This window comes from Macrobrachium nipponense, chromosome 46 (genome assembly GCF_015104395.2).
Source record: "Macrobrachium nipponense isolate FS-2020 chromosome 46, ASM1510439v2, whole genome shotgun sequence".
NCBI lineage: Eukaryota > Metazoa > Arthropoda > Malacostraca > Decapoda > Palaemonidae > Macrobrachium > Macrobrachium nipponense.
Window position 1 is genome coordinate 18,737,963 of NC_061106.1, and position 12,426 is coordinate 18,750,388.

At 38.6% G+C, this 12,426-nt stretch overlaps 1 protein-coding gene across 1 annotated transcript; it reads left to right on the top strand.

Annotated features, from left to right (window-relative positions):
• Positions 1 to 4,001: 4,001 nt before the first annotated feature.
• LOC135214657 (uncharacterized) lies at positions 4,002 to 6,714 on the top strand. The gene is made up of 2 exons (XM_064248993.1): positions 4,002 to 4,218; positions 6,341 to 6,714. The coding sequence occupies exons 1-2, from the start codon at positions 4,002 to 4,004 to the stop codon at positions 6,712 to 6,714; spliced, it is 591 nt and encodes a 196-aa protein (XP_064105063.1).
• The last annotated feature ends 5,712 nt before the right edge of the window (positions 6,715 to 12,426 follow it).

Consider the following 12,426-nt stretch of genomic DNA (forward strand, 5'->3'; position numbering starts at 1 on the left):
CCAGTAGAGTCTGTACTGATGTTTTCAATCTGTTACTCTAAAGAAACTTACCATATGAGATTCATGGGATTGATGAGTGGCATGCAAGTCATGCATTTTTTTGTCTGATTTTATCCATTGAGGATAGTCTGCGTGACACACGATCAAGCCTCATGTGGGACTGATAATCCTCTTCAGTCCACCACTTGATGGATGTGAGAAATTCAATGGCCTATGGTTGACACACTTTAGCTTGTCTAGTGTCTTTCAGATATGGAAGTGTACATCATTCAAAGTAGATTTCTCTCAAAGACTCACCTAACTTCCAAGTCCAGCCAAGTGGGCTACAAAGTCCTCGTGACCTAACTTAAGGCACTAACTTAAGCTATAGTAGATTCACATCAACGGTGCATTTGACGTCTAGGCCAGTCCCTTACGACGCTCCTGATTGGCTGATGATAAGTCAATCGGAGGGCTGGAATCTCTCAGTCTCTCGAGAGAGTTCACATAGGCAGGACGTATGTTCCACCTCTCCTGAAAGACGTATCCCTCAGGAGAGGTGGAACATACATCCTGCCCATGTGAACTCTCGAGAAAGACTGAGAGTTTCCAGCCCTGTGATTGGCTTATCAACAGCCAATCAGGAGCGTCGTAAGGGAATGACCAAGACGTCAGATGCACGGTTGATGTGAATCTACTATAGCTTACCACAGCCTAATCAAACTCAGCTTCACACGAGCCTAACCTATCCTAACTTTGCGTAGTAGATTAGCTAGAAAGATTTTAGAATTTAGGCCAAAGGCCAAGCGCTGGGACCTATGAAGTCATTCAGAACTGAAACGGTTTGGAAGGTGTAACAGGAGGAAAACCTCGCAGTTGCACTATGAATCAGTTGTTAGGAGAAAGTCGAATGTAAGATGTATGAAAGAGAATATGAACGGAGGCGCAATTAAAGGATTGAAAGAGGTTGCAACTAAGGGCTGAAGGGATGCTGCGGAGGATCTTCAGTTATGCCTACAGTGTATCGCCTGAGGTTCACTGACGGCATTATCCCCCTACGGAGAACTTTGCGTAAGGAACAGTATATAAAGGGTCGAAATGACTGGAGGAGTATATGACATTCTCCCAGTTAACTTTAGGTCTCTTATGCTTTTGAACTTAAGGTTTAATAATCTTTATATATCGTTTAGGAAGGAAGGAAACTCAGTTTCAGTCTTATTCAATAATAATGTATCTTTAAGCGAAACCCCATTTTTTAAAAAGAAAACATGAAAGAAGAACAAGAAGACGTTTTGAATAATGTATATAACATGTTATTTTACGGATTGTTTTTATTGCCTATCTAAAGTTGATGAGCAATTTTGACAATTTTGACATGCTGAAGAATATTTTCTGAACATTGAGCTACTTCCGAATACTAATCTTTCATTCAAAAATAAATTTCTGTCAACACAATCGTGATATGGGTCACCTATCCATAAATATATATATAGCTTCCGTGACGCTGGTCCGGTCTTCATTTTGTATTTTTGTTTTTTATGGCTAATTTTGAGTTACCGTTGCTAGCGAGTATTATTTAACTTTCTTTTTTTATTTCTAAAGAAGAGGTTTCCCGAGAAGTAACACTCGCGTTGAATTATATTAATGGTAGAAAAGTCTGACCATTGTTTCTTTACACACGATTCTATTTTGTTTCGGTGAGAAAGAGTTATTCAGAGTTATTCTAAGCGCACTCTTTTACATTTGGAATAATTGTTTATCTTTCATTTGTATAAGGATATAGACACTAGCGGATCCAGAACAATTTCATGGCGGCGCCACCAATTTGCATTTTATACATACATACATGCATACATGTATACATATAGTATATATAATTATATATATATGTATATATATATATATATAATAATAATAATAATAATAATAATAATAATAATAATAATAATAATAAATTCGGAATTTCCTGATAGAACAGGCGATTGCTGTCCGTAAATAGACTGTGTATATTGTTATATACCAATATATATTGGTATATAACAATATACACATGTCTATTACGGACAGCAATCGCCTGTTCTATCAGGAAATTCCGAATTTATTATTATTATTATTATTATTTTATTATTATTATTATTATTATTATTATTATTATTATTATTATATTTTTTCACAAAATATGATTATCATTTCTATGCTAGTTTTTTTTATATTTTTTCCCGTTTTATATAGTTCTGATGCATGTTATTATCTAAATCTTCAATATTATTTTGTCCTTATTTTCCATGAAGGGCACATGCCCAGGCGACCCTCTCTTCCTGGATCCACTAGTGGGTAAAGAAAAAGCCCCCTTACAGATTATTATTTATTAGGCCTTTATCCAAGTCATTCCGTTGAGTCTATGTCTAACAGTCACGTTCCATAACCCCCTGGAGTTGCGTTCCATAGGCCGCCTGCCACGTGACGGAAAACAGTTACTGGTTGATTCACTCTCAAGGACGACATTGCAAGGTTAAGTTATGCTACCACGCGAGACCTGTCCGTGGATTGAATTTCAATAAAATAAGGTCGCTGAACTTTGAGGATAATAGCGTGGTTTTGGCTAATTAATAATAATAATTGAATTATTATTATTATTATTATTATTATTATTATTATTATTATTATTATTATTATTGGTATTATTGTTTTGGTAGAAGACCCTCTTTTAGGCAAATGCTGTTAAAATGGATGGCAGAATTAAGCGAGTTGATTTTATATATTGTTTTTTTCTATTTTCCTTACAATTCGCTTCTCGGGCTCAGCGATGTTTCTGAGTAACTGGCCAATATTCATATTGGGAATTTTCAAAAATTATAAATGCTGAAGGAATCTTTTATTAGAACAAGATATCAGGTCCAGGTCTAGCAGGGCCGTCGTCAGTGCTGGTATTATTCCGTAGGGGTAGTTCAGTTCGGGCCGGGGTCGTCTTAGGTTTAAGGGCTGGTATTGGTGCTGGTATTGCTGGTATCACGTGACGTTTCGACCTTCTCGTAGGTCATCTTCTGACGAGTCGGTTGAAGTGACTGTAGCAAGAAAGTTTGCGGAAGATGACCTACGAGAAGGTCGAAACGTCACGTGATACCAGCTATACCAGCACCAATACCAGCCCTTAAACCTAAGACGACCCCGGCCCGAACTGAACTACCCCTACGGAATAATACCAGCACTGACGACGACCCCTGCTAGACCTGGACCTAATATCTTGTTCTAATAAAAGATTCCTTCAGCATTTATAATTTTTGAAAATTCCCAATATGAATATTGGCCAGTTACTCAGAAACATCGCTGAGCCTGAGAAGCGAATTGTAAGGAAAATAGAAAAAACAATATATAAAATCAACTCGCTTAATTCTGCCATCCTTTTTTAACAGTATTATATTATTATTATTATTATTATTATTATTATTATTTATATATTGTAAAATATTATTGGTATTTAATTATAAGGACATAAAGTGATTGTAAATATCAAATTGTAAAATATTATGTATCCATTATTGAGTAGCTTTCACTAGAAATGCAGTTATTTGCATATTCAGTGTATGTATTTGCATATCCAATTAATGGATGTGTTCAATATTTCACGCTAAGTAAGATGTAGACAATTATTAAAAGTAGTGTGCTTTCGTATTTATACTGATCTAACCATTTTAATAAGAGGATGTGCCACAGCTGCCAACGGTTGTAAACTTGATACATCTGCCATTGGGTGTAAAAGTCCCGCATCTGCCAACGGGTGTAAACGTGCCACAACTAACAACGGGTGTAAACATGGTACATCTTACAACAGGTGTAAACGTGCCACATCTGACAACGGGTGTAAAAGTCAACACATCTGACAACGGGTGTAAAAGTCCCACATCTGACAACGGTTGTAAACATGGTACATCTAACAACAGGCGCCACAGCTGCCAATGGGTGTAAAAGTCCCGCTTCTGCCAGCGGCTGTAAACGTGCAACAACTAACAACGGGCGTAAGCATGGTACATCTGACAACGGGTGTAAAAGTCCCACATCTGCCAACGGGTCTAAAAGTCCCACATCTGACAACGGGTGTAAAAGTCAACACATCTGACAACGGGTGCAAAAGTGCCCCATCTGACAACGGGTGTAAACATGGTACATCTAACAACAGGTGTAAACGTGCCACATCTGCCAATGGGTGTAAACGTACCACATCTGACAACAGGTGCAAATGTGATCATTTATAAGGCAAGCCTTTTGGATGTTGGAGATTTAGAAGACTTCCTTTTATATTACCAATTTAACGTTTTTAATTTTTGCAACAGAGGAGATTTATTATTTTTTCAATACTGATATGCTGACAAATGTATAATAGTGCTAAAATTGCAAGCTGTGTGTAGTGAAGGTTTGCTCGAGTTTAATCAGTTTTCTGTTGTTCTCATTAATATTTGATTTATGAATATTGTCTTCATTAATATTCATCTCAACTGTTGTTCTTCTTCTAGGAATCTTGGTGATTACGATGACCTCATGCCAGCACGGACTCTTTCTTAGCAATTTCGGTCTTGTTTTCGTATGTAAGGAGCTAGGATAATGGTGGAAAGTTTGGAAACACGAGAGATAACGGGAGCACTGATAAAGGTAGAGCGGTGGAAGATGGGACAACTAAATTCTGTTATTTATGTATTCAATTAACGAATGCATGCGAGAGAAACTTGAAAGAAAGTGTCCTCTTAAAGATGGACGCAGTGAGTAATGCCATCAGTGGAAAGTTTGTTATAAAAAATTAGGTGTTATTGATAGAAATAATGCTTGTGTCAGAATACCTAAGTTGCGGGGGAGTGACTGGTTTGTTGTAAATGTAGATCTAGGAATGGCTGTATTATGTCCCTGTCTCTAATTATCATTGATTTGTTAGAAATAATGTGTGTGTAAGAATACCTAAGAGGGGGAGAGTGACTGGTTTGTTGTAAAAGTGGATCTCGGAATGGCAGTGTTATACCCCTATCTCTAATTAGCAATGATTTGCTATAAGTGATGAGAGGAGCATAGGACTGTATGGGATGCAAATTTGTGATAAAAGAAAAGCTGTAATGCCAGACATAGTAAGATTATTAGGGTAAGTGAAAGCAAGGAAGAAGGAGTGAATAGTACAATGTATGATGGAAGGTGTACGCACATAGGATTTTCTGGAATAAATAGGACAAAAGGATGTGAAATGAGAGAAGAGGTGAATTATAGTGTTTGTGATGGTGTTGATGGTAGCTGTGAGGAAACTATACAATTTATAACTGGAGGAAATGTTTTAATAAATTCTGAAGGAAATAAAGATAGAAGTTGCACATAGATGAAGCTGGAGAGAGCTAATTATACATGTTTAACCAGAAGCAAAATTTTATGGTGTTTCTGGATACAAATGAGACCACAGTAATAGCGTTAGTCACTTTTTGCGTTGTCCCATTTGAATAATAATGATGAAAATAATAATAATAATAATAACTTCACAACGACAACAGCAATCATTAATGATAATAATAGAAATAATAATAATATTTCTGAATAAATCATTCTGCTTTTGTATAATATAAAAGTTAAAGCTACAGACAGATGAATTTTATGTAAATTTTGATTTTTTTTCAACTTTATCAAATTATAATATACCTGCCATTGCACGTTACATTAATTGCATTCATGATTTACTCAAAAAATGTTGAGGATAACCTGTGCAAGTGTAATTTTTATGTAAGTATGTTTAAATGAATAGAACATTATATGTGCAATGGAAAAATATAGAGCGTATTACAAGATAATTGCAAAACATCTATAAGCAATATGATGAAAATGCCGACAAAGAAAGATTGTACAGAGAGAGAGAGAGAGAGAGAGAGAGAGAGAGAGAGAGAGAGAGAGAGAGAGAGAGGTGAATAGCACTCCACTGAAAAAGACGTAAAGGAAAGGAAATGCATTTCGAGAAAGAGGAAAAGAATGAATTCGAACAAAGGACACAAGAAAACTTCACAACTAGAGAGAGATACCCAGCAATACAAAGGGAAAGAAAGGTAGAAAACAAAGGTTTTGCAAAAAGATTAAAGAAGGTAGAAGATAAGAATAAGACGAAAGAGAGAGAGAAAAAAAGGAAGGCGATAAACTTGGTGTGAATTAGAAGCAAGATTCAACAAGAGGCGAAGTTGGGGGAAGGGAAAAAAAAAGAGAGGTTCGGCTAAAAAGAAAAAAGAAAAAAACTGAAAAGAAGAGGAATATAAAAAATAGAGTAAAAACGAGCGATAAATTTACGGTGAATCAGAAAAAAAGAAGTGGAATAAGAAGAAATAGGGAAAACCCGATAAACTTACAGTGAATCAGAAGCAAGACCCAACAAGAGACGAAATTGAGAAAAGGGAGAAAGAAATGTTTCGTAAAAAGGATGAAGAGGATGAAGAACAAGAAGAAGAACAACAACAAGAAAGAAGAAAAGAAGAAGGCGATAAACTTACAGTGAATCAGAAGCAAGACCCAACAAGAGGCGAAGTTGAGAAGAGAAAGAAAGGTTTCGTAAAAAGGATTAAGAGGAAGAAGAACAAGAAGGAGAAGAAGAGAGACGATAAAAATGAATCACAAGCGGGAACCAACAAGAGGCGAAGTTGGGAAACAAGCGAACGTCGTCGGAAGGGAGAAATGGGTGATGGGGGGAGGCTACGTCTCAAAGATTCGGGGAAATGCAATCAATAATCAGGACGAAATGGTGAAGGGGTAAAAGGGATAAAAAAAAGGATGAAAAGAGCCTTAAGGAGAAAGAGGAAAGTAAACGTTATCCTTCGTAAAAGAAAGTAAAGATATCTATAGATATCTGTTTATTCCATCTGCTGGGTGATATCTTTCGTATTGAAAGGAGATGAGGATACCGGAGAGAGAGAGAGAGAGAGAGAGAGAGAGAGAGAGAGTAGGGAAGACTTTAACAAATATAACTAAAGATAAAGATGAGAGAGAGAGAGAGAGAGAGAGACAGTAGGGAGGAATGTAACAAATATAACTCAAAATAAAGATTAGAGGAGAGAGAGAGAGAGAGAGAGTACGGAGGAATGTAATAAACATAGATATAGCAAAAGATCAAGTTTGGAGAGAGAGAGAGAGAGAGCACTTAGGAATTGGACAAAAATATAGCAACAGATAAAAAAGATTTGTGAGAGAGAGAGAGAGAGAGAGAGAGAGAGAGAATGTAAGATGCAAATATCGCAAAAGATAAAGATTTCAAATAGGGAGACAGACAGAGAGAAAAGGGAGGAATGTAATATGTAACTATAACAAAAGATGCAAAGATGTTATTCCAGAACCCCTACACGCACACTTACACTAAAAATTGAGGTCATCAAAGAACATAGCTGTAATAGGCCTTGGAAGCGGCGCTTCCAAAAGCTGTAAGAACCCTGCCCCTTCCCCCACCCACACCCCCCCCCAACAACAACCCATCATTCGCTACCCCCACCCTCCTCACACCGACCACACGGACCAAGGAGGCTAGAGTTCCCCCACAACGCCGCCATCAACCTCAACTTCCATAAAAGAGGGGGGGGGGGCGCCTCTCCCCCTTCTTCCCCTCCCCCATTACATGATTCAGGACGGGCGTAGGCTTTTGATCCCCTGTTTGCAAAGGCAACCTTGTTAAATCATCCTTTTTTTTCTCTCTCTGCTCTCAGATCCGTTCCCTTGCTACTGCTCGGATCCTCTGCCATTTTACGAGTGGTATCGTACTTCCTCTCTCTCGTCTCTCTAGAACCGTGGGATCCTTATCGTCTTTAGCCGGTTATCTCAGCAATGTCAAGAAATCTTAAGAAACCTTTTTCATTGAAAAGTGTTTCTGTAAGAAATCTTGGCGATTGGAATAGCATTTCATGAAGAATGCTTATGATTGCGGAACGCTTCCTGTAATATCACCTTTGAATCACATTTATTAGATCTGAATGAGAGACCTACCTCTTATACCCACATTTGATCCATTCACTCTTCCTTGGTGATTAACTGATATTTTTGGGGCACGGAAACTAGCGGTAGAAAGATGCAACAGGAGGAAAATCTCGTAGTTGCACTACGAATCGATTTGTTAGGAGATGATGGAAAGCAAGATGGTGGAGGAAGTAAATAAACAGAAATTTACCAAAATATAATTACTTAATCACGATGTCTACATATGGTAAATGTTTCGTTTAAAAAAAAAAATCGTGCTAACAAGCCGACAAAGTTAGACATGGAAAATTAACAAGATAACCTCCGCCAACTTTGTAGGCGGAAGTGAGAACCGTTAGGCTGATGTACTTTTATAACTTGTAAAGAACTTTTCAAACAATCCATAATTAATTATTCAATCTGGATTCTTGTAGAAACTACCTCAGCACCAGCAACAAGGCTTCTCACACACAGCAAAAGTGCCTTTGAAGTTCAAAGGATCGTAATCAATGTCCTTAATAAAAGTTCCTTTAGAATAAGGTTTAGTTTGCAATACTTGGCTGGTTAAAAACTGTTCGTCGTAATTACTATCTTTCTCGATTTAATTATTATTCATTGTTTTCAAAGGAAACGTTATCCTGCTTTAATAGGCTTGTAATTATTCATGAAGTAGGTCCGACCTTGTAACAGCTATTGTACTTGACATTACTTTGTTAGCACGTCAGAGCAATACGTATTCCAGTCCTTTCTAGACTCAGTTTGTTTGATCGTGCTAATGATAACATTACAACACTGAGTAATGAGAGACTTATGGCTCAAGTTAAACAAAATGGATACAGGATCACAACTGACTTTGCGGTGATGTAATTACGTAATGTTTTTGTTGCTCCCGCTGAAGAGCTTCCATAGTTCCAGTGGAGTACAATAAATACCATTCTGGGTTAGAAACGCAATCCCTCTTCGGTGTCATGACACATCAAGAACACGGAGAAACCGATAGTAGTATGTATACTACTCAAGGGAGAAAACCTACGTAAAGGTCCTTTTTATAGCTGATAGCGATCGATCCCGGTAACAACGGCAAACACATCTAAGCCGGGAAGTTATCTGTAACGACGTGCGTGATCGCACAGATCCGCGCCAGTGCGATTGCCTCGTCAGCAATTTTACACTCGCCTTAATGGCGCGGGTAGAGAGTAATTCTCTCTACCAAGTTCTTGCGTTATTAAGACATTGCCTTCCATATAATTGACAATCCTACCTCAACCCGCTTGCCTCAACCAACTAGAATTTCACCAAGTAGGTTCCACGGTCTAGCCCCTCGGCGGATATACCATCTCTCACCACCACCACCACCATCCTATACTCGTACTCCCTATTCCCGTGACTCGTCCCCTGACCCCCCCCCATCCTCCCCCCTCCCTCCCAATTCCCCCCCCCCCCCTCTTCCTCACAGTAGTCGTGTGTGCTTCCCGGGTCAACCCCGTCTAGCCTATTGATTTCCATTAGCACTGAGCGATTGGAAGATTTTTCGTCCGGCGTTAACATAAAAGGACCGCTTAGTATCAACTCTAAGAGAGGCTCCGCTGCTGTAAGGATGTCCTATAGAGATGATCGCTGGCTCTGGTGACGGAGTCTGAACGACGTACACTAGGTGAGCTCAGACTCATTCTTTCTTTCATCCGAGCAACCCTTTCTCTCCCTCTCTGCGCTTTGATTGCTGCACCGGGAAATTGAATGTATAATGCGACGTAAAAGTTCCCTGGTGGATCATTATACACGTTTCATTTTGGTGTCCAATGGCCTCCTTTGTGACTGCTGAATTAATTAGATGAAAGAGTGTAACGTTCAATTCAGCTTATTCATTCGGGGCCATTAAAGCTAGTATTGGTATCACAGCATTGTTCTTGGGCTACTGAGGACAACAGTCGGCATTTGTCATTCTCGGTGTTTGTTTCATAAAGCGTATCCCAACTTCAGTGGCTCTGGCAGCAGTTACAGAGCCGATGCAAAGGGTGACTAGTCTATGCGTTCAGCGCAAAATGATATACATATGTACTTACCTCCCCGGGGGTGGAGGGGTGGGGGACTAATAGGACTCTTGGAAACCTTAACCAGTTGGAATGTAATAAAAGCCCTGTGCGAAAGTTTCCTTCAGTTTAGCGTACAAACACTTTCATTCTAATGAACTATATCCAAGTTAAACACTAAATCTATGTCTCTCAAAGCTTCTTTGATACCGATATATATATATATATATATATATATATATATATATATATATATATATATATATATATATATATATATATAATATACATATATATATATATATATATATATATATATATATATGTTGTTTTGAAAGTGAGGTCTTCGTGACTGAGCTCTGTAGCAGTACCTAAAGGCCGTTTGTGGTCAAAACAAAACCCCCTAAGAGTCAGTAATTTACTAACGGGGTAATTTGAAGACTGGGTATGTTCCTCTCTCTCTCTCTCTCTCTCTCTCTCTCTCTCTCTCTCTCTCTCTCCCAATCATCATTTAATATATGCCAGTACAAAAATATTTTCAGTTTAAAATCCTGACATGAATAGGTACTGTCTTATGTTGATGCTTGAAATACTTTCTCTCTCTCTCTCTCTCTCTCTCTCTCTCTCTCAAACGAGCAATAATTGACCCCTTCATGTGGCTTCTCTGTTCAGTACCAAATGATGTCAAGTTATCTTGACATCATCGAGGATGGAGATTAGCCCTAATGTTTAACATCCGAAGTGTTTTCTTACGATGTAAAATATGAAATGGACTTTGCGTGAAAGCGAATGCCCAGATTGGAGAGTTTTTCTTTTATTTATTTTTTATTTTTTGCGATGCCATTAGGTTTGGAGCGTGATGCGTGTGTGTGTGTGTGTGTGTGTGTGTGTGCAATGCAAACACTTCAGTTATTCCCGCGTATTTACGACGGACGTTGAAAGCTTGTTTTTTTTTTCTTGTTAGGCCATACTTTCGAAACGCGACGTCAAAATCATGCTTTCATGTAAACCAGGACAACGAATGAATTTTTACGAGTAGGGGTGTAATAAACATCGACGATTATTCTGCGCGAAATTCCATTCGATTCCACACTCTCTTTATTTCCATTATGATGCCGACAGATCCGTATTGGAATTGCATTCGTTTGTTCGTAGGCATAGTCCATATTCGTTAATTAAACGCCCAGGTCGGATTCCATTTTAGAACATGGACGTTCTTCTGGATATTCGACGGATTATTCAGGCAAGGCGGGAAAATTCAAAGTATATTCCCTTGGCTGCGTCATGTCACCAAACTGGAAATGTTGATTTTAAGCAGGGTACACACAAACACTTAAGCACTCATATAGCACTTACACACACACACACACACACACACACACACCACACACACACACATATATATATATATATATATATATATATATACAGATACACACACACACACATATATATATATATATATAGATAGATAGATAGATAGATAGATAGATAGATAGATAGATAGTTTTCAACTCAGGGGGACAGTCAGTGGTTCATTCTTCAAACTGCGAACGTAGCAGTGACAATTGTTTCGTGTGTACATATGGCGTGTGTGTGTGTGTATGTGTTTGAATGCGGACTCAACCTCCCGCATACTCCTGTCTCATCAGGATGGGTAATTTGCGTCCCTGTTCTTAATTAGCATAGAGGGACTGTCGGCACAATAGACGTGCCGGGCGTATCCTGCAATTCCTGTACTAGCATCCTTTTCGTAGGAGGTGACGAATTAAGGTCACCTGTGATGTGACCTGTTTCCAAATGCGTGCTCGCGGAAAATTGCTAATTACCAAGAAAGTATGTTGTCTTGTGGAATTGTCGTGCTGAAAAGCGTGAGAGAGAGAGAGAGAGAGAGAGAGAGAGAATTTCATGGGTATATATTATAAATGGTGAGATGTTTCCCGTCGTGGAACTTCCTTATTGGTGATATGCATTTGTGACGACGAAACAATAACCAGTTATGTCTGCTGCTTCTCTCTCTCTCTCTCTCTCTCTCTCTCTCTCTCTCTCATACACACATTCTCTTAACTGACACCAACGGTGGTCTCCTAACAACTACGTATGTACTACCTCATTCACTCCTTGTCCTTAAGTCAACTGTGATGCGTAGTAGATTTTAAAGAAATCCCCACTAGTTCCCCCTCGTCCTGTTAGAGTATTGGACTCAGGGTGTCTTCAGTTTGTGAGCTAAGTGAGTTTGCTCACCAATGAACCCTGAGAGAGAGAGAGAGAGAGAGAGAGAGAGAGAGAGAGAGAGAGAGAGAGAGAGAGAGAGAGAGAGAGATCCAGCTTAATAACGGGCGGTTTATCTCATACTCTGTGGCCAAAGTTAGGTATATTTTAGTTTAACCAGACCACTAATCTGATTGATTAACAGCTGGCGCCCGAAGGTTTAGATATTTTTACGTGGATAGGAACCAATTGGTTACTT